At 34.4% G+C, this 24,312-nt stretch overlaps 1 protein-coding gene across 12 annotated transcripts in view; it reads right to left on the bottom strand.

The window, feature by feature from the left end:
• ERC1 (ELKS/RAB6-interacting/CAST family member 1) overlaps nucleotides 1-24,312 on the bottom strand; it is a 327,147-nt gene that overhangs the window by 290,125 nt on the left and 12,710 nt on the right. For 10 of the 12 annotated variants that reach the window (XM_074269366.1, XM_074269372.1, XM_074269370.1 and 7 more), the window contains exon 2: nucleotides 4,932-5,760. In XM_074269366.1, coding sequence (XP_074125467.1) covers nucleotides 4,932-5,600 — 669 coding nt within the window. In that variant the 5' untranslated portion in view covers nucleotides 5,601-5,760. Of the gene's footprint in view, nucleotides 1-4,931; nucleotides 5,761-8,380; nucleotides 8,534-18,093; nucleotides 18,117-24,312 lie in introns of those variants that run through there. The other 2 variants (XM_074269369.1, XM_074269368.1) reach the window with 2 other exon arrangements.

Below are 24,312 nucleotides of genomic sequence, written 5' to 3'. Positions count from 1 at the left end.
ACAAAAAGCACTACATACGCAGTTCTTAGAAAATAAACCACTTAAAACTAAACCTACTTAGTATTTTTCCTGTCACGTGTATTATTTTCCTTAAGATTTCCCACATTAAAGATGTATTCTGATGGAAGTGGATATCTTCAACATAAAGAAGATCCAACTCACTTCCAGTTGATCAATGATGGACAGAAACAACTACACCCAGAGAAGGAACACTGGGAAGTGAATGTAAATTGTTAGCACTACTGTCTATCTATCTACCCAGGTTACTTATACCTTCGGAATCTAATACTTAACGTGCAACAAGAAAATTGGATTTACACACATATATTGTATCTAGATTATACTGTAACACATGTAAAATGTATGGGATTGCCTGTCATCTAGGAAAGGGACTAGAGGGTGGGAGGGGATAATTTGGAAAAATGATTACAAGGGATGTTATAAAAAAAAAAATTACTCATGCATATATACTGTCAAAAAATTTTATAATAAAGTGACTTTGTTTTCAATTAAAAAAAAAAAGATTTCCCACATTAAAAAGTTATGGCATTGGACTGAATTCTTTGAGGGTGGGGACTGATCTCTGCCTTGCTTCATATAGTTTCTGGCACATAATAACCACTTAATAAATGTTTGCTTATTTGACTTTTGAAAAATGCAATTTAAATAGGTTCTGATTTTTTTCTTTATCAATTAATCCATTTGAAGTTGGATGGTATCCTGATACAAGCATTATAATTAACTATTAAATACCTTACAATGTGTAATGAGGAACTAAGATACCCAAAATACACAAATGTTATGAAATCAATTTTTAAAAGACAAGCAAGAAGCTAGCCCCCTAGTTCATGAGAGAATAGTTATGCATGTGCGCACATATGCTCACACCCTTTGACCTATCATTCCTGTGATACAAGGAAATTTTCCTACCAATTCATATTGATAACTAGATGGCGCAGTGGATAGAGCACCAGCCCTGAAGTCAGGAGGACTTGAGTTTAAATCTGACCTCAGACACTTAACACTTCCAAACTGTGTGACCCTGGGCAAGTCACTTAATCCCAATTGCCTCAGCAAAAAACAAGCAAGCAAACAAATAAATTAGAGTATCACTAAGGATACTGAAAAATTAATTACCTTGCCTAAAGTTAATTCACAACTAGTATGTGTCAGAAGCAGACTGGAGACTACCTTAATACATTATGCCACACCTCACCTATTTATGTGCATTTGTATATTTATGTAAATGAATGTATGTTTGTGTATATATAGGCATGAATCTAAACCTCAGCATCACTCTTGCTGCATCTACATATCCAATCACTTGCAAAATCTTGTTGAATATACTTTGCTATCTCTCACATTCAATCCATTCTCTTTACTCCCCTGCTACCTCCTTAACTTAGATCCTCACTTCTTACCTACATCATTGCAACAGCCAGCCCACAAGGAGCTTGCTTCTCCTTAAGCAAGATCTGACATACTCAACTACTCAATTCCCCTACTCAAGTCACGGGCTCTGTATGGCCTCTAAGACAAAATACAAACAACTCTGATTAGCTTTTAAATCTTTTCAAACCTGCCACAAACTTCTTTCTAGGCTTATTTCTCATCTCTCCCCTTCTGCTACTCTGTCTTCCAGTCAATCAGCTTTCCTTCTTTTCCTCACCCATAATACTCCATTTCCTATTCCATTCCTTTGCTCACCCCTCACCCCTAGTCCTTTAATGTATTTCCTTTTCCTCCTTACCTAAAGTTTCCCAGACTGCTCTTTCTACAAGACACAGCTCAACTACTTCTACATAGTCTTTCCTGATCTTCTCATCATCTTCCTCCATGTATATACAAATACCTTGTATTTATTTGTATTTATTCTGTATATAAATGTTAACAGAATGAGCCTTAGAATAGATTGTTTCATGTACTGGTCAACCTGCCATATGAGGGGAGGGGGGGAGGAAGGAGGGGAAAAATTAGAACAAAAGGTTTGGCAATTTCAATGTTGTAAAATTACCCATGCATGTATCTAGTAAATAAAAACTATTATTATTTTTTTAAAATAATAGATTGTTTCATTTTTTAAAATGTGTATCATCCATATCCAACATAATGACTAGCACATGGTACAAAAAAAGGCATTTAATAAATTCTTGTTCATATATAAGTGTATAAGGTAAAAGCTGTGTACCATAGTGGATGAAAGCTGATATGGGTTCAAGTGCCACCTTTGATATATACTGCCTATAATCTCTAATACCTCAGGCACCTCTCAGTCTACAAGTAACATAGACAATACTGATCAGCATTAGTAGAGAAAATTCTTCAAACTACTTATAACCATAAATTTACAAACAATTAAAATATTTATGGACACAAATTTACACAACTATCTAGTATTACAAGGCACCCCTGTAATTGTTGTTCACTTTAGTCTGATTCTTCATTACTCCATCTGAGGTTTTCTTAGCAAAGATGATGGAATGGTTTTCCATTTTCTTCTCCAGTATAATATGAAAATAGAGATTAAGTGACTTGTCCAGGGTCACAAAGCTAGTGTGTGAGGCCAGATGAAAACTCAGTTCTTCCTTACTCCAGGTTCAGTGCTCTTTCCACTGACCCACCTATCTACACTGTTCTACTAAGCTAATACTAAACTATTAAAGCTTAAAGCTACATTAAGACTTTTAGAATGCCATACACACACACCCACAATAATATATCTAGATATTGGAAGTATCCTGTGCATTTTCACACAAATAGGTGCAGAAAATAGAGCTTTGGCCCTAAAGTCATAAAGGCCTAAAATCAAATCTGGTCTAAGACCCTTCATAGTTCTGTGATCATGGGCAAGTCTCTTAGCTCTTTACCTGTTTTTTCACCTGTATAATGGGGATAATTTTTGCAGTGCTCCACACAGAGGGTTGTTGTGAGTTTCAAATGAGATAATTGTAAAGCATTTAGCTCAGTGACTGGCACATAGTAGATGCTATATAAATGCTAGGTATCATCATCATCATCATTAAAACAAAACTATATACATATAGCAGAAGCAGATTCTACATTCTTTAGAGTAACATAGGGTAATAAATTATCATTTCATTTTTTCATATTATCAAATTTTTGCCATATTGACTTTATGGCTCAAAACCATAACATATCAATATTCAGAAAATACAGGATATGTTTTATGCTTCGGGAATGTAGGTATGGGCTTTGGTACTTTGCTTTCATCAGCTAATTTTACATAATGGTAAATTAGATTTTCCTTGTCACGGACTTTCTCAAAAATTTCTCTTTTCTAGAAATGGCATTCCAAAGCACCAGTAAAATCTTCAAGAGAAGGTCAATATGTTTGAGGACAAACTGATCTAGAAAATTACTATAGGAAATTATGTCAAATGTAATTTTGTTTAAAATAGAAATTGTCCCTCTATCTTTGTCCACCTGCATTTTTTTATTTCCTTCGCAGGTACACTATTTCAAAGTCCAATTCTTTTTGTACAGCAAAATAACTATATGGACATGTATACATATATTGTATTTAAAATATACTTTAACATATTTAACCTGCCACCTGAGGGGTGGGGGGAAGAAGGGGAAAAATTGGAACAAATTTTTGCAATTGTCAATGCTGAAAAATTACCTGTGCGTATATCTTGTAAACAAAAAAATATATAATAATAAAAAAAAATAGAAATTTTTTTCTCAAAAGTCCATGACTTTAAAATTATCACATCAGAGTTATTTAATTATTGAACATACATTGTATTTATGATGGCGAAGAAAGCTAACCACCACAACTATAAATTATATTTAACAATATATGCATTATACAAACAGAAAGCAAAATTGCTATAATACTTATTCTTTTCCTTCTTAGCAACATGACAAGATGCAGCTGAAGTTTCAAACAAATCATTTAAGCAATCAATAGATTCCTGTAAATGAAGTGATATATTTAAATGCACTCATGTCAAAAGCCAAATGCTTAAAAAAAAAAAAAAAAAAAACCCTCACAAATCACGGAGACTCACAAATTCAAAAACTGCTCCCAAAAAATCTTTTAAAAAGAAGTTATATTTTAGATTTCTATTGATGAAACACAAAAGTATCTATTCACACTTTGAATGTTATAAAGCATCTGCAAGGAGAGATAAATGATAGAATAATGAATTAAGCATAACTTAAATTACCTGAAAGCGCAGGCAAGCATTAAATGAACAGCTTATGAAATTGATAATATCTCATCATTCCAATATTTAGCCAATTTTTTAAATATAAGTTTAAGTTTTTAAATTTTTCTCTTTCTTGAACTTTAATTAAAGAAAGAAACAAGAAACAAGCTGCCTATTCATCTTTAATATCAAACTCTACTAATGTCATAAAATAAAACAAACATTTGATTGATAATTTATAGCTGATACTCAAATATTAAAATTAAAAAATTAAATTTTCAATGCACTGTCATCAATGTTATATTATTATTCAATAGAGAACAGCTCGAAGCACTCTGTTTTAAAGGAAAAGACAGTGCTATAATTCTGGACATTTGTGAAAACAGAAGATAACTTTATGTGCTCTCAAATGCTCTAAGCAATGGATGGTACAGCTTGTGGTGTAGTATATTCTCCCTAGGACTGGGAAAATACAACATGCTCAAAGGAGAGAGTCAGAGGCAGTTCTAAAAATCAAATGGAAACAAAATAAGCAGAAAAATGACAAAGTAGATTAAACAAACAGGAAAAAAGTAGGACAGAGAAAATTAAACAATTAGGAAAAAAATAAAGAAATGGAAGTAGGCAAAAAAAAAAAAAAAACAACCCTCAACTACTGAGGATATGAAAGATAGGGACAGCTAGGAGAATAAAATGTGATTCCATTTCATATATATGTGAATTCAGTGTACACAAATAAATAAAAATATTACTAACCTGGTTTTCCTCTTGTACAACTCTATATTGTTCCTTCCAAACAGTGATTTTGGAAGCTTCATCTTTTCTCAGAGCTCGTTCTTTCTTCAACTCTGGGCTCCAAAAGGTCTTGATGCTATTCATTGAAGAGCTCAATTTACTCTCCTTCACTTCTACATCCTTACGTAATAGATCATTTTCCCGCAACACTTCCTTCAATTGTGTCTGTAGATCCATAATTGTGTTATCCCTTGCTTGACGCAGTGAATGAGGTACAGTGGACGCCATACTCACAGGAGGGAGGTGATGTTCTCCAAATGCTATGGTGTCACTGGAAACCCCACTGCTAGCAATATTGGGGCTACTGCCCATAGCAGTCATTCTAACACCATATGGCAGCCGACCCCCAGAACGGCCAAGTGTCATGGTACTTTTAGGAGTATCTGGACCCATATTTTCATGGTCACTTAAGTACATAGGCCCTGATGTCGCATAAGCAGCATTTAAAGACTGGATATTTTCCATTGAAAGAGTTTTACCACTGCCACCTCCAGTGCTACTTCCAGAACTCCCTCCTGTGCTGTTGGTTCGACGGTGACCTAAACGAGGTGAACGAGGAAGCCTTGGTGAACGTCCAGGACTCTGACTGCTTGGTTCAACTTTACCAACCGAACGTGCACTCCCATACATGGCTGCACAAAGAACTGTGATGTCAAGGCAGGTTTAAATGGGAAAGTATGGAATTGGATGAGATTTCTCTATGCTTGAATCTCCTTAAGGCTAATAAGAATTAGTAGAGTCCCAGTTATCCATTCTTGAAGTCATATGCTCATGATGTCAAAAATCATATCTGCAATAAAAGGAACACACAAATAGCTGTAAATAGACTTTTCTTTAAGAACCTTTTATTTCTACCAAATGGAAGGGAAAAATTCCCAATTCCCAATTCCTCTAGCTATCCAAATACCAATCAAAAACATACTTTCTTTTCAAAGGAATCAATATGTAATATTCCAAAAAGCCCTCAGACTATAAGGGAGACCTCTTGTATTTTGTAACATTTAAGCTCCTCCTTTCTAGGAATGCCACCCGAAAAAATTCCCATCACTGTCTTTGGAAACGCTCATGCTGAAAACTTCTATCCCTCATGTTATACACCCAGAGGTCCAATAGTCGCTTGTTCAGTTGTTTGATATATTTCATGTTTGTTGTTAAAATGGACCAGGGAAATGTTTAGCAAAATAAATAAAAATACAGCATATCTCTACCAAGAAAAACCTGTGCTGATGTCACAAAAAATTCCACGCAACTGAAACAACTGAACAAGTCACACACACACACACACACACACACACACACACACACACACACACACACACAATGAATATAAGATCTGTTTAAAATGTGAGGTGCTCTATTGAGGAAAAGAACCAAGAATGATTTGGAAAAAGTATTAGAGTTGAACTAGGCAAAAATTTTATTTTACAGATGTGGAAACTGAGGCTCTGAGGTTATATGACTTGCCTAGGTGTACACAACTAAAAGAGGTGGCAGAACTGAGATCCAACAGATTCTGACTCCAAATACAGCAGTCTTTTCACTAGACCATGCATTAAAAAAAAAAAAAAAAGATGGAAATAGGACTGAGTCTTGAAGGAAATCAGAGAAATATATGACTAGTTTTAGAATATGGGGCACCATCTTACATGTTTTTAGGCAAAGGAATTTTTAAATATTCATATTCATTTTGCCACTCAATAGGAAAAGACCTTTGCCAAAAAATAAAAATGTTTTCATTATGAAGTTGGATATCTAGTCTAATATACACAAAGAATCAATTCAATATGCAAAAGGTCTTTCTCTAAATCTTGTTATATTTCCAATTTAACAAACATTTCAAGAATATCAAGGCAACATGTAGGCTGTCCATTTGTAAGCCCAGTAGGTGAGCAAGTCAGCCCTCCCTTGTCCATTGTTGATAACATGCTGAAGTTTACTTGGGCCCATCATATCTTTCTCAAAGTACAATTTAGAAATGACACTGCAAAATACCACATTACATTAAAGTCAGAGAGCTGAATCAAACTGAATATGCTAAAATATAGCACATAAAAAATTTTATTATGTCTTCATAGCAGCAGCTAGCTACACCATCAAAAACTGTCTCATGTTCTCTTTCTTAGATCAAAAAGCCATATTCATTTATGTTATGTAAAAAGGAAATTAACTTAAAGCCTGAAAATCATTAGACAATTTTTAACAGTATTCATAGTAGAATTTTAAATAAATGGAAACAATAAGATTTCAGTGAATAATACGGCTTGCACACAAGTACTTTGTGACTTTTACACTTAAATTCTACAATTCCACATAAAAGTACAAGTAAAAGAGACTGGTCATCTCATGCATGTTTAGAACTGGTCTTAATATCTTAATATAATTTCCAGGGATCTACAAATTTGTAAAGATCTACTTCAAAATTTAACACTTCTTTCTTTAATATAATGCTCCTACATCTTCAAAAACAGAGCTAGTACTATCCATTTCCAGAAAAAAAGAATTGAAGGAATCTGAATGCAGATCAAAGTATTTTTTCACTTATTCTTTCTCTATTTTTTCATTTAGTCTTCTTCTTTTACAATTGTGACTAATATGAGAATATATTTTCCATGACAGTATAAACTTTATCAAACCGTCTATCTATCATCTTCAGAAGAGGGGAGGGAAAATTTTTTGGAACTCAAAATCTTGTCAAAATGAATGCTAAAAATTTTCTTGACATGAAACTGGGGAAAAACATGAAGTACTATTCTAAAAAAATTAGATAAATAAAAAGAACTAAGGTCAAACAAACCATCCCCTATCGCCACCCCCCAAAAAATCCTACAGAACTAGACCAGTCAAAATAGTGAAGAAGAAAGCAGTGTGGATCAGCTCTCCCCTCAATTACTCCAACTAAGATCTAAGAGTACCACATTGTGAAATGATTGGCAAATACAAGCAGAAAACACAAGTTATTTTCCACACCCAGGAGTATAAACAGGTGCTAGTCAGCAATTATCTGCTCTTTCTTTCCAACCCGAAAACTGAGTTCTAACTCCAATAGAAACTTGGGAGGGCAAGTAAGGGCCCTTGACCTGTGGCTGGGATCCAGAGTAAGGAGCAATCTGTCCAGCAGATCTGTCCAGTAGATCTGACCCTCTGTACTTATAGGTAACAGTAACAGCAATCAGCCTACAGCTGTGTGTCTCTGAGTTGCAGAAGAAACCAGAATGAATTTAAGAGGGGACCTAGGACTCACAATATGACTGCCTGAGCAGTAGTCAAACAGCACTGTTCCCTCAAACAAATTTCAGCAAAACACCAAAATTAGCAAAAAACACACCAAATAATGATTTTTTTTAAAAAAAAGAACCCAAGGACAAACTACAGTAATTAATTTCTTCTACCCCCGGAAATATGTAACTTACATCTGGTATGGACACATGGACACTTAGTGTCTAGAGACTGCAGAAACAGAAGGCTCCCTTGAGAAAGTTCTAGGTGATCAGTAAGGCTAATGGAGACACTGGAAGCCCCCAGCAGCAGGAGTGGACAGCAACTCTGAGCAAAAAGATAGAGAATTAAGCATTCTCTCTAAACCCCACAACCTCTCAAACTCCAAAATTGAAATTATAAGCCAAACATAAAGCAATTTCAACTGTCCCCATGGTCTACGCAGTGGTATCAAAACCAAAAAACAAACAAACCAACAAACCAGATTCCTGAAAGCCTCATATTGACTTAGAAAATTACAAATTTGCATTGTCTTATGTTATATTTATTTCACTGAAAATTTTGTAATTTGGTTGCACATTAAGGAATCTGTAAGCCTTGAGCTTAACATCTTTTTAACTTAGGGCACATTGATTCCAAAAGAAGATTTTTAAAAAACACACCACCATGAACTGATCACTACTCAGTACTTTTTCCTCACCTCCCACAAGCAATGAGACTGAACCCTAGCTGACTTGAGGACCCAATACACAAATTTATAACAAAACCCAATCTCACATCCCAGGCCCCCTTCCAGATCTCAGCTCCAAATTGTGGGAGATTCATCTAATATCAACAGAGAGGCTACAGCATAGATCTTGGGCAGAACAGAACAGCCAGCCAGCACTGAGATGGGCTACAAAAGATCTTAACTCTCTCCTCCTCCTAAAGCCTTAAAGAACCAAACAACAGAAATCAAACCCACAACACCAATGCAACAGAGTTCTGCCCAGCCAGAGAACATAGGAAATAAGGAAGGCGAGGCAAGGCACCAGGTCAATTCACTACTGTGTGCTTTGGGGAGGAGTAGTGGGGGGACAAGAGGCAATGGCCAATATGCAGCACTCTGCCAGGTCTGAGGGAAAGAGCTCAACATACCTTCACCCACCCAAAAGCGACTTGGGGCCGAAAGCTAGGCTAGGGAAGTGGGAATTGCCCAGCATAAGAGAAATCTAACTATCATCAGAGGGATTAAAAAGTAAAAAAGTAAGCAATGGAGAAAAATAAGGGGAAAAAGAGAAAAGAGTGAAATTACCAAAGACCTCAGGAATAAGAACATTCAAAGACTTTGAATATAAACAGATAAATCAATAGGGGGAAAATTAACAACAACAAAAAAATGCAGCCTCCAAGTCTAGTAAATATTAAGTCCTAAAAAACAAAAGAAAATTATTCCATATTTGACACAGAAAACCCTGTGGAATGTGAGAACATGGAATTATAATATAGTGTTCTTATGGGTTCAAATGGGAAATGAGAATCATAAGTACAGAACTGTTAGTATATAGAACAAAAATAATAGGCAGAAAATTAAAAAATAGAATCTATAATGGCAACCCCCCCCCAAAAAAAAAAACCTAAAGAAAGAACAGCCAACTGGGAATCAAGTAGTGACTGGCAGCAGCTGGTATAACATGCCAACATGGTGATAGGACAAGGAACAATCAATCCTGGCATGCCAGGCAGGGCCACAAAGAGCCAGCACTCTGAACCACAAATATCCAGAGCTAGTACTATTAAGCCAGAGAAGTGGAGGTCAGTTCAAGAACTTTAAGGACTCAGGGAGCAAGATACATCAGGACTTGCCACATCATCCAAAAATGTAACAGGAAATGGAAATATAAAAAAAATCACAATTCAAGAACTAAAGATGGATATGAGTCAAAGAAAACACCAACTACACTCAAAAATTGATAATCTAACACCATAACAACTGCAGATTTTTTTAAAAGTATTTTCCACAAGGAAAATTAATTTTCTTGCATGAATACCTAGAAAAAGTGAAGCAAAAGATCTTTTTAAATTAAATAAAAACTCTGGAGGAAATAACTGATAAGAGATTATGGTGTTTGGAAAATTAGGCTTATACTCAAGAAATGGAATCTTTGAAAGCTAGACTAGACAAAACAGAAATTAATGACATTAAGAAATATAAAAGATTTAAAGAATGAATGGAATTATAAGAAACTGGGTATCAAAAAAAAAAAAAAAATCAATGTACTTACTCCCTGATATTTTAAAAATCCTGCACACCAAAGAAGAACTAGAGAACATTATGAAAGGCAAATGGACAACTTTAATTACATTAAATTAAAAACTTTTTGCACAAACAAAACCAATAGAAACAAGATTAAAAGGGAAATATAAAGCTGGGGAAAAAAATTTTTTTACAGCCAGTGTTTCTGATAAAGACCTCATTTCTAAAATATATAAAGAATGGTATAAAATCTATAAGAATACATTATCTAATTGATAATGGTCAAATAATATGAACAATTTTCAGATGAAGAAGTTAAAGCCATTTATCGTCTTATGAAAAGGTGCACTAAATCACTATAGATTAAAGAAAGCAAATTAAAACAACTCTGAAGTATCACCTTACACCTCTCAGACTGGCTAAGATAACAGGAAATGACAATGATAAATGTTGAAGGGGATGTAGAAAAACTGGAACACTAAAGCATTGTTGATGAAGTTGTGAAATGGCCAACTAATATTGTCTCCTGAAAAGAATTTGAAAAGGAAAAATTTTAGGAATACTGTTGCTAAAATCCAGACCTTAGACATCAAAGAAAAAATACTGAAAGGATCCAAAGAGAAACAATTCAAGTATCAAGTATCATATTACAGTCAGAATCATATAAAATTTAGTTTCTACTAAAATACGAGATCTTGGAATACTAGCAAGGAAAATGCAGCAATATATCACAAGAATCATACACTATGACCAGGTGGGTCATAAACCCACAACACAAAACTGGTTCAATATTAGGTCAGCATAACTGACCATATAAATAATAAAACTGACAGAAATCATATGATTATCTCAATAGATGCAGAAAAGGTTGTGACAAAATACAGTACTCATTACTATTAAAAATACTAGAGAACACAAATAAAGGCAGCTTTCCTTAAAATGATACGCATTACCTATCTAAAACCATCAGCAAGCATTATTTGTTATAGGGATAAGCTAAAAGCATTCTCAATAAGATTAAAGTTGAAGCATGGATGCCCACTGACACCACTGTTATTCAATATTGTACCAGAAATCTTAGCTATAACTAAAACTATCACTCTTTGCAGATACGATAGTATACTTAGAGAATTCTGGAGAATCAACTTAAAATTTGGTTGAAATAATTAACATTTATATATTACCAACAAAGCCCAGCAAGAAGAGAAAGAGAAATTCCATTTAAAATAACAATAGACAATATAACATACTTGGGACTCTACATGCCAAGATAAAGTCAGCAATTATATGGAGACAGTTACAAAACACTTTCCACACAAAGTCAGATCTAAACAACTGGAAAAATATCAGATGCTCATGGTGCTCATGGATAGGACAAGCCAACATAATAAAAATGACAATTCTACCTAAATTAGTTTATTCAGTGCCACACTAATCAAACTGCCAAAAAATATTTTATAGAATTAGAAGAAAATAATAACTAAATTCAGATGGAAAAACAATAGGTCAAGAATATAAAGGAAATTATTGAAATAAAAAAAAAATAAATAAAGGATGGTAGCCTAACCATACTAGATCTCAAACTTATGAGGCAGCATCGACTGAGAAATAGGATGGTGGATCAGTGGAGTAGATTAGGTACACAAGACACAATAGTAAATGATCATAATAATCTAGTATTTGATAAACCCAAAGACCCCAGATTTAGGGACAATAACTCACAATTTGACAAAAAGTGATGGAAAAACTAGAAAATAATATGACAGAAACTAGGTATGGACCAACATCTTATACCATATACCAGTAAATAAGGGCAAAATGAATAAATGATTTAGACATAAAAGATGAATCAATAAGCAAATTAGGAGAGCAGAGCAATGAATAGTTTAATTGTTATATTTTACAGAAGACCAACTGAGAGAGAGAGCCTTATAAGATGTAAAAGGACAATTTTGATTATACTAAAATAAAAAGGTTTTGCAAAACCAATCCAGCCAAGATTAGAAGGAAAGGAGAAACTGGGAAACAACTTTTATGGCAAGTGTCTCTCTGATAAAGGAGGCCCCACTTCTCAAATCTCTAGAGAACTGAATCAAATTTATAAAAATACAAGTTATTCAAATTTATAAGAATTCAAGCCATTCTCCAATTAATAAAAGGACAAAGGATACCAACAGACTTCAGAAGAAGAAACTGAAACCATTTTTAGTCATATGAAAAGTGCTCTAAATCACTACTGATCAAAGAAATGCAAATTAAGATACCACTACACACCCCTCAGATTGGGAAAGATGACAGAAAAACACAATGACAAATTTTGGAAGGGATGTGGAAAAACTGGGACATTAATACATTACTGGTGGAGTTGTGAACTGATCCAACCATTCTAGAGAGCAATTTGAAACTATGCCCAGAGGGCTATCAAACTGTGCATACCCTTTGATCCAGCAGTATTTCTACTGAGCTTGTATCCTAAAGAGATCATGAAGGAGGGAAAGGTGCAAAAATGTTTGTAGTAGCTCTTTTTTATAGTGGAAAGAAACTGGAAACTGAGTGGATGCCCATCAATTGGAGAATGGCTGAATAAGTTAGGGTATATGGATGTTATGGAATATTATTTATTCTATAAGAAATGATCAGCAGGATAACTATAGAAAGGCCTGGAAAGACTTAAACATTAATTGATGCTAATGAGCAGAATGAACAGAATCAGGAGATCATTGTACATGGCAACAACATTATATGAAGATCAATTCTGATGGGCATGGCTCTTTTCAACAAAGAGATGATTGAGGCCAGTCCCAATGGTCTTGTGATGAACAAGAGCCCATCTACACCCAGGGAGAGAGGACTATGGGAACTGAGTGTGAATCACAACATAGCATTTTCACCACTTTTGTGGTTATTTGCTTGCATTTTGTTTTCTTTCTCATTTTTTTCCTTTTTTGATTTGATTTTTCTTATGCAGCGCTATAATTCTATAACTATGTATACATATATTGGATTTAACATACATTTTTACCTTTTTTTTTTTTTTTTCCCTTTTTGAGGCTGGGGTTAAGTGATTTGCCCAGGGTGACACAGCTAGGAAATGTTAAGTGTCTGAGACCACATTTGAACTCGGGTCCTCCTGAATTCAAGGCTGGTGCTCTATCCACTGCGCCACATAGCTGCCCCTTAATATACATTTTTAACATGTTTAGTATATAGTGGATTACTGCTATGTAGAGGAGGGGAGTGAGAGGAAAGGAGTGGGGAATTTGGAACACAAGGTTTTGCAAGGGTTAATGCTGAAAAATTATCTATGCATGTTTTGAAAATAAAAAACTTTAATTTAAAAAAATATACAAGTCATTCTCCAATTGATAAAAGATCAAAGGATATGAGCAGGTCGTTTTCAGATGAAGAAATCAAAGCTATCTATAGTCATAAGAAAAAAATGCTCTAAATCACTAATGATTAAAGAAATGAAAATTAAAAAAAAAAACTCAGGTCACTTTCACACCTTTCAATTTGGCTAAAATGCCAAAAGAAAAAAAATGTTAATTTTTGGAGGGGAAATGGGTAAATAGGCACGAGAAATAAAGCACTGTTGGTGGAGTTATAAGCTGATCCAATCATTCTAGAGAGCAATTTGGAACTATGCAGGAGGAACAATCAAATTATGGATGTCCTGCTACAAGATCTATATCCTAAAGACATCAATAAAATATAATAAAGAGAAAAGGACCCATTTGTACAAAATATTTACAGCAACTCTTTTTGTGATGGCTAACAAGAAGAAATTGAGTGAATGCCCATCAGGTGAGGAATGACTAAAAAAGACTGTGGTATATGATTGCAATGGAATACTATTGTGTTATAAGAAATGACAACCAGGATAATTTCAAAAAAACCTGGAAAAAATTAGATGGACTTAACGATGAAAAGTGTTATCCATCTTCAGAAAAAGAAGAGATAGAGCCTCTGAATGCAGATGAAATTTTTTTTAACTTTATTTTTTTTTCGTAGTTAAGAAGTCAGAACTCAACTCAGTCTGTGATCCAAAGCTTAGAGACCTGGGCAAGAAATTCAGATCAAAGTAGACTCTTATTGTTTCTTTGAACCTGCTTTTACCTAGCTGTCAGGAAATGAAGCCAGCAGAAGTCTACTGAAGCTCCAATCAGAAACAAGCCTGCAATTATGTTCCTCAGACCCAAATTCAGTGCTTTTTGTGAAGTCCAATGCTCAGTTATCAATCAGCCTTCTCTTTAGATCAAACTACCTTACTAAATTGAAAATGTGCAGTTACTTTCTATCATTGTTTGTTTGCATTTTTGTTTTCTTTCTCAGGTTTTTTTTCTTTCTAGATCTGATTTTTCTTGTGCAGCAAGATAACTATATAAATATGTATGCATATATTGGATTTAACATATAATTTAACATATTTAACATGTATTGGACTTCCTGCCATCTAGGAGAGGGGGCAGGGGGAAGGAGGGAAAAATTTGGAACAGAAGGTTTTGCAAGAGTCAATGTTGAAAAAATTACCCATGCATATGTTTTGTAAATAAAAAGATATAATAAAAAAAAGAAAAAGAAAATATGCAGTTAGCTAATCTAAACTGTGCCTGAGTTCCTTCAAAAAACACAGAATTAAATATACAAAAGCCAAGCTCCTAGAGAACACAAAACAAGACCAAATAAGGCCTTGACACAAATCCCCAATTCAGAAAATAAGGCTGAAAGAACAGGTAAGTTTTTTTTAAAATAGCATATTTTTCAAATGTCTATGGCAAAGACCTTACTTGTCTGGGACAGTCATAACTCTAAATCTGGGACTGGGAGGAAGAGAAGACTCTTGAATACTTTTGTATAGGAAGTCAGTGAGAAACTTCTACCAATGAAGACTAGAACTTTTTTTTTTTTGCAACTTACAGTCTCAAAGACAGATGCTCAGGGACACAAATGATTTGCTTATATTATATATATATATATATATCAGTTTGTGTCAAAGACAGGATTTGAACCTAGGTCTTCCTAACTCCACTGCTGATTCTTAGACCCAAATGATTAAAAATATAGCCAGATACTTATCAAGAACTTAAAGGGAAAAGAAGTTGTCATGGCACAAAAGAAAAAAACAAACAAACTTGAAATTTGGAGACACAAGCTCAGAACAATTCCACTTTGAAAAAATTACTGAGTGACCCCAAAGCAATCTAAGCTTTCTAAACTTTTTCTAATCTTTCTAAGTTTTTTTCTTTGCCTGTAAAATGGAATAATCATATCTGCAATATCAACCCCACAGGATTGCTGGAAGAACTTAACAAAATAATGCACATGATTTGTTTTTCCCTTAATAGTATTTTATTTTTTTCCAATTACATGTAAAGATAGAATTCAACATTTGTTTCTATAAGATTTTGAGCTCCAAAATTTTTTCCCTCCTTTTTATATCTCTCCCCTTACCAAGACAGCAAATAATCTGATATAGGTTATACATGTACAAGGATTTTTAAACATATTCCATATTAGTCATGTTGTGAAAGAAACATCAGAACAAAAGTGAAAAATCACAAAAAAGAAAAAAAAAAGTGAAAATACTATGCTTCAATTCTCAGTCTCCATAGTTCAATAAAACTGGATGTGGATGGCATTTTCATTCCCAAGTCTATTGAAACTGTCTTAGATCACCACACTGTTGAAAAGAGCTAAATCTGTCACACTTGATTATCACACATTCTTAGTGTTACTGTGTAGAATATATTCCTCAATTTGCTTGTTTCACTCAGCATCAGTTCATGTAAATCTTTCCAGGCCTTTCTAAAAATTAGCCTGTTCATCATTTTTAATAGAACAATAATATTCCATTACCTTCATATACCACAATTTATCCAGCCATTCCCAAATTGATGGGCATTTACTAATTTTCTAATTCTTTGCTACCAGAAAAAGAACTGCTACAAACATTTTTGCACATGTGGGTCTTTTCCCTCTTTTATTTATAATGATTAACTTATCAGTTTTGCATTTCATAATATTCTCTAACTCATTTGGTCATAAATTCTTCCCTTCTCCACAGCTCTCCTAATTTCCTTTCAGTATCATCCCTGATGTCTAAATCATAAACCCATTTCAACTATATTTTCATATAGGGGGTGAGATGTTGGTCTATACCTAATTTCTATCATACTATTTTCCAATTTTCCCAGCAATTTTTGTCAAACAGCGAGTTCTTATCTTTGAAACTGGAATCTTTGGGTTCATCAACACATAATCAATTTAAAACAAACAATACTGGAATAAAAAGATAAATTTTTCTTTTACCTACAATCCTAAAAATAAATAAATAAATAAGTCTAAGTAATTATCTCTTCAGAAGTTACTTTAATTTCTATGCTTCACTACATTTTAAAAATAACTTTAAAAAGTCTTTAAGACAAGAGCAGAAAACAACATCTACAAGCCAGAAATGCTTCCAATATGGTCCCAAGGACAATATATAATCATTTTATTTCAGTAAACAGTACAGGAAAATTGCCCAAGCAATAAAAAACAACTTTCTACAAACAGAATCCAGAAACACAATTTTGCTCTCCCCTCCTCAGAAACTCAAAATTCCACTCACTCCAGCCTATCAAACTTCAAAATAACATATAAAAAAGAAAGAAATCATTTATTTTTTTTAAATTATGGCATCACTAGAAGTTTCTATAAAAACCAAATATGAGCAAAGACAAAGAATTTTGACATACACAAAATGCTTTAAAAATTCCAAAATCATTCCTCAGAAAAATCAAAGTATTTGCATTTGAAAATGAGAGATGTCTTTAAACACCTCAATTATAAGTACCTCAAAGATAATAATACTATCAATCTTACTGTGTATCAGAATCTAAATGATACAGATAAAAGGAGTATTCAAGGAGAAATTCAAAGCCTGGACAATCACATTAACAACAATTAAGAAAATCTATCTGGACCCAGGCTGGGGCTCAACTCCTATAATTCTTATTACCAGAAGCTGATCCTTGATCCTGGTAGATGCCAGAACTCCAGAGTTCTGAGCTGCAATGGGCTAAAGTCTGACAGCAGGCTACCCATGAAGCAACCAATTCACTCAGGCCAAAAATGGAGCAAGTAATAGCTTGTATCCACTAAAACTTTAGGTCTTTTAAATATTCAATGGTTGTATATGTATGACTTACTTTCTGAACCCAAATATAAAACTAGAAATTTAACATTATTAAATGTTTCTGTCATTCAAAAAAGACAGATTAGAACAGACCAAATCAATTAAACTGAATCATCATGATGTGTTAGGATTACTAGGTGAGAACCTATGTTCTAAATCAAAAGAAAGGGGGAGATGTTAGGATTACTAGGTGAGAACTCAGGTTGTCTGGACAATGACAAGGTGAGAATTCAGGTTGTCTGGACAATTACAAGGTGAGAACTCAGGTTGACTTGATAGAAGGAGCAAGCTCATTGGCTGAAGTGGTTCTTCCCAGAAGCCCTTGCATTATCCCACGCCCATTCTCTGGGAGGGTAAAAGAGACAACATTGGACCTGGAGAGCAGATTGGACTGGAGAAGGACAAGAGTCAAAGAGTCTGCACTACATCTGGCTTGACGCAGCTCTCTGCAGGAAGGGAAGTCACTTCTCTGGACAAGAGTTCACAGCAACTACCTGGAGACAACGGTTCACTACAGGAAGAAGAATCTTTCTGAGAGATTTGAGTAGACACAGAAGATCTCTTCCCAGAAAGCGATCCAGCAGCTTCTGGAGACGACAGCTCACTACAATGATGAGATGTTAGGATTAAAATGTAGTTCATCTAAAAAAGTGATAAATATATTAATATTAAAAAAGGAAAAAAAAAAATAAATCGAACCAAATCATAATATAAAATCAAAAATATATAAGAGCTCTGTGTTTAAGTTCAAAACTGTAAAGCACTAAGGAAAATAATTCAACAAAAATCATGAAAACTGAATAGCAGACAGTGTTTTGAATGAGTTAGCTCTAAACATATCACATACCAAAAGAAATATTAATTGTTTCAATGACCTAAATATTTCTAAAAACAAAAAGGAAGAAATATAAATATTATATTTCAATTGTAGAGAAGAAAAAAAAAATACCATCAAGCAAACAAAATAAATTACTAGATACCAAATAGACTTGACTGTATAAAAATAAATGTGTACAACAAAAAGGCAATGCATTCATTATTTGAAGCTAATTTCTAAAAATAAAATAAAATAAAATAAAATTAGCTCACATGAGGAATTCCAACCAAGATATCTGTCTGAACAGAGGGAGACCACTCAGCTCCCAAATAGCTACTCTAAAGCTGAAAATTGTACTAGACAGAACAATGGTTAAGAAACCCAATGGGAAACTAAAGTAAACAGCTTCTTTGACCTCAGAAGTACACAAAATGTGAGCCAGAAACTCACAGGCAATAGGAAAGAAAATTGCAGGACACCAACACAAGCAAATAAGCCCAGCCTCCCAGAGCAACCAGTAACAGATCAGAGAAATGTACAGCTCACAACACTGTATCCAGAAGCAGCAAGAACAGATCCTCCCAAAAAATCCCAAGCTGTCAGTAAGTCCAAGAATGATTAGAAAGACACAGGGAGAACTGATTCCTCTAGGTAGCCAGAAAGTTTAAGAGACTACAGAAACCCCTGGGAGTAGCAGCAGCAAAAGCAAAGTAGCCCTCAGATTAGGAATAGATAGCTGAGATACCAGGGAAACTATGAAGTCTGTATCTCTCCATCCTGAGATAGCGTATAAAGCCTTAAAGATCCAGTGTTCTGAACCTCAAAGATCCAGGAGGACCTGTTCTGAGGATGTCAGCAAAAGAACCCAAAGGACCAAAAATGTGATCAAATAGGGGAACTGTCTCAACAAAAAAATATCAGAGAACAAAAATGACTCAGGAACAAAGCCACAATTTAGGAACTAAAGCTGGAGAGGTGAGTAAAACAAAGAAAATAACAAAACACATTAATTCAGATTTCCCAAAATTTCACAGATCTTTACATAACCTTAACTGGGTCCTCAATGCTTCTAGGCAATCCTTCCCCCATTCCTTTATCCACTCATTGTCCCACTCTCCACAATGGCTCCTCAAAAAAATCCCTCCTCAAATTTTCCATGACTTCCCTTCCTCAGACTTTCTCAGCTGACAACTTTGACTCATCTTTACAGGAAAAATGGAGGCCATATGCAACGAATTCCCTCTTTTCCCCCTTTCTCTTCAGTGCCCCCTCCAACAAACACACATGATGAAATGACCTTACCTTACTCCTTATGAAGGGTAATCCTGCTACACGTTCAAGTGAGGGATGAGACCATACTGTCTCTTTCAACAGATTGCCCCTCTGCCATCTTTCACTTATTTTCAAAATCTCTCTCTCTCTCTCTCTCTCTCTCTCTCTCTCTCTCTCTCTCTCTCTCTCTCTCTCTCTCTCTCTCTCTCTCTCTCTCTCTTCCTTGGTTCATTATTTTTGCTTATAAACATGTCTATTTCTCCTTATTCTCCAAAAAAAAAATCCTCCCTTGATCCCTCCATCCCTGCTATTGTCTATCTCTTCTGAATTTATAGCTAAGCTCCTCAAAAAGACTATCTGCAAGAGCTGCCTCTACTTTCTTTCTTTTTAACCCTTAATTCCATTGAAATTATTCTCTTCAAAGTTACAAATGATCTTTTACTTGTCAAATCCAATAGTCTTTCCTCAATTCTTCTCTTTGGCCTATGCAACCTTCTCTTCTCTCAGGGTTTTCAGGATACCACTCTCCCTGGTTTTCCTTTTACCTCTCTGACCACTTTTCTGCCTCCTTGTGTTGGACCCTCTTCCAAATCATGCCCTCTAACCAAAAATGTCCCAAAGGGCTCTGTCCTGGATCCTCTTTTCCTATTCCTCTGTACCACTTCACTGGGTTATCTCATCAACTCCCTTAGATCTAATTAGTATCACTGAACTGATGATTCCTAAAGTTATCTATTGTGCCTACAAACTCTCTACTGGCCCCTCAATCTTGCATCTCCAACTACTACTTTTCAGATATCCTGAACTGAATGGACAGTTGTCGTTCTGTCATCGACTCCTCATGACCCCATTTGAGGTTTTCTTGGCAAAGATGCTGGAGTGATTTATTATTTCCTTCTCCAGCTCATTTTTCAAATGAAGAAACTGGAGCAAACAGGATTATGTGACTTGCCCAAGGTCATGCAGTACTTGAGGATGGATTTAAACACTGGTCTTCCAGACTCTAGTGTTCTATCCAGGGCTACCTAACTGCTCTAAATGCCTAGCAGTCAACTTAAAACACCATAAATTTCCTTTTTTTCAAAGCCTTTCCCCCAAGCTATCTTCCCTACAACTGTTAATACTATCCTCCTAGTTCCTTCAGCCCCCTAACCTAGGAGTCATCTTGGTTTCCTCACTATCTCACATGCCTCATATCCAAGCTATTCCAAGGGCTGTTGATTTCTCTTTCCCAGCATCTCTCTAATACACCCTCTTCTCTCCTGTTGTCACTGCCAACACTCTGTTGCAGGCCCTCATCAACTCATACCCAAATTATTGCATAGCCTGCTAGTAGGGTTAGCCTGCCTCAACAGTCTCTCTAGTCCAATTCTCCTCTATTCAGTACTTAAAGCAATTTTTCTAAAGTGAATATCTAATCACATCACATCCTATTCAATAAGCTTCACTGCCTTACCTATTGCCTAACGGGGCAAATACAAAATGTTCTTTTTGCTATTTTTATCCTACCAGGTACTCTTTTAATGAAATGCCTCTTGACTGCTCCATAAATGAGGCATTTCATCTCTCAGCATCAGAAATTTCCTCTGACTATTCACCAGGCCTGGAACACTTTCCCTCCTCCACTCTAATGATCTCCCTTGGCTTCCTTTAAATCTCAATTAAAATCCCACTTCTATCGGAAGTCTTAATTCCAGTGCCTTACCTCCATTGTTTCCTATTTATCTTGTAGAAAGCTTGCTTTGTACATATTTGTTTTCCTGTTATCTCTTTTCCTTTTTTAGTATCCCTGGCACTTAGCATAATGTCTGGTACACTGGTAGGTTTTTAATAAATGTTTACTGATTGATTACTGTAGAAATCCTCAAAAAAGAGTATAACTCCACAATAAACTCTCCATAATACTAATATGTGAAGGGAGATAAAAAGAATTTTCTGCAAGGTTTACAAGAATGTCTTGAAGAAATGAAGCAATAAATTAAAATGAAATGAAAGTTCTAGAGAAAAAACTGATAGCAGAATAAAGAACTCAGGAAAAAAAAAAAACAATAAAATTTGTCTAGCTAATGGATTCCCTGACAAATGAATTAGACTAAATTGAAATCAATGACTCTAAGAGATAGAAAGAAATAGTTAAACAAATCAAAAGAATGAAAATCAGAAGAAAATATAAGATATCTGGTATGAAAAACAGCTCGTTATGAAAATTGGCTAAGGGAAGAGGTCTTTTTAAAGAATCAATGAATTCAGGGCAGCTAAGTGGCATAGCCTTTAAAGTCAGAAGGTCCTGAGCTCAAATCCAACTTCAGATGATGACACTTTCTAGCTATGTGATCCTGGGCAAGTCACTAAATCCCAACTGCCTTACCAAAAAAAAGAAAAGAAAAAATTCAAAAAACAAACAATAAATCCCCTGAAAATTATTATTTAAAAAACATCTTCTGAATATTATAATCAAGAAATCACAAATTAAAATTATACAGACTTATTAGAATAATAATTTTAAAAAGTGAAAATGCATTGATCACACGAAATAAATGCCAAAAGGTAAAGTTCTAAGTATATCAGCTTCAAAAAACAAAGTTTCCACAGCAAAGAAAAAAATCACAAGTATAGGTAAAAAAACAATCTCAGGACAACCATTTGTTGAAATGCATAAAGCATTCATGTTCACTGTCTTGGTTCCATTCCTGCCTCTCCAGGTGTTTCCACCTTTTCCCCAAACAAGCATGCTCCCTGTCTTCCAGATTCTTTTATGAGTTTATTTCCATTTTTATGTGTTTCCACCATTAGAATGTAAAATCCTTAAGTACAGGAACTGCCATTTTTAATATATTTGAATTCATAATGCCTGGCATTTTGTAGGCAATTAATAAATGATTTATCTATTTATCCAAAAAAAAATGTTTACATGCAAAAATATCTTCCCATGTGGGAAAATGGACTTTAATGAAAGAGAATTTTCTAGCATTACTGATGAAAAGATGAGACAGGAATAGGAATTCTGAAATATGAACATAAGAGTACAGAGAAAACAAAAAAAAAGTAAATTCACTCGGGCAATTGGCAAGGTCTATATGATGATGTATCACTAATATTATAAGAGCAGAAAAAGAAACAAGTATTCTTTCACAACTTATCTTCAAAAGATATTGAGGAAATTAAATAAGAAAAACAGAAGTCTTGGGAATGGATTAATTCTGCTCTTGGAACTTGAAAAGCAGAAAGAGAAGGCAGGCTAAAAGGAATATACTAGTGTAAAGAGGAGGATGAAATTTGCTATTTCTCAATACTGTAATATGGAAGAAAACTATACAAACATGGAAAAAGGCTTGAATGAAGCAGGCATTCAATGAATCTTACTGTTATCTGAAACAAAGAAGGAACACACACATACACACATCTACCTGGTGAAGAAATAGAATCTAATTTAGAATTAGAACCTAAAAGTGTCCCTCCATCAGTTGGTGAATGGGTGTACTCTGTTATGTGAATGTACTAGTATTTGAATATTAATGTGCTATAAGAAATTTTTTAAAAAGATAATTTCAAATAATTCTGTGTAATAGCAACAGAAGTAGAATGAAATGACCAGAATCAGAGAACAATCCACAGAGACAATATTGTAAAGAAAATCGAATTTGAAAGACTTAAGTCTGATATTTTTTAAAAGTCCACTGAAACATTTTTTAAATGAACAGAAGGGGGGAAAAAAGTTTCAGAAGGAAGCAGAGATAAGCAGAACTGTTGTGAAACAATAATAGGGAACAGTCACCTTTTTTTTTTTTAAATGAAACAATGAAAATTAACAGGTTCTTTTTTTTTTTTAAATGTTATATTGAATACATGGAAATGTCTTTTTTGGTGTTTAAGTTCAAAACAAAAAAAATTATTTGAAAAAGTAAAATTTATGCAGTCCTACTATTTGGAGTTTTGCAGATATATTGGTTCAACTCTTCTGGATATCCATTTGGAATTATATGTAAGAAAATTCATTTAACTATTCATACTCTTTGACCCAGCAATACCCTTATTGAGTTTTGCTTAAGAAAGTCAGGATTAAAGAAAAAGATCACTAAATAACAAAAATATTCATAGCAACACTTCTTATGATAGCAAAAAACTGGAAACAAATTGGGCACCTATAAATTGGGGAACAAGTGAAAAAACTTTGAAATAGGAACTTTTTTTTTTTTAATAGCATCTGGTATTTCATTAGAGTAGAAAGCTCCTAAGAAAGAATTTGTTTTGTCAGTATAAATCTCTCCCTGTTTTAAAACTTAAAGATTTACAGAGCCTCCCAAGACACTGAAAAGTTAAGTATTTGCCCAGGATCACAAAATCAATATGTATTTAAAGCAGCACTTGGAACCCAAATTCCTGAATCCAAGGCTATCTCTCTACTATTATGCACTAAAAAATGGTGACAACAAAGGAACTCAGAGAATTGCAGGAAGATTTCTATAGATTGCTGCAAAATAAAATATGCAGGATCAAAAGAAAAATATAACAAACTACAACAATGTACATGAAAAACTCACTAACATGGAACTGAAACCACTTCACCTTTCTGTAACCTTTATACTTAACTAGATGAAAGCATGTCTCCATCAGTCATTCTCAA

Source organism: Sminthopsis crassicaudata, chromosome 5 (assembly GCF_048593235.1).
Source record: "Sminthopsis crassicaudata isolate SCR6 chromosome 5, ASM4859323v1, whole genome shotgun sequence".
Taxonomy (NCBI): Eukaryota; Metazoa; Chordata; class Mammalia; order Dasyuromorphia; family Dasyuridae; genus Sminthopsis; species Sminthopsis crassicaudata.
This window is presented reverse-complemented; position numbering and strand designations above follow the sequence as displayed.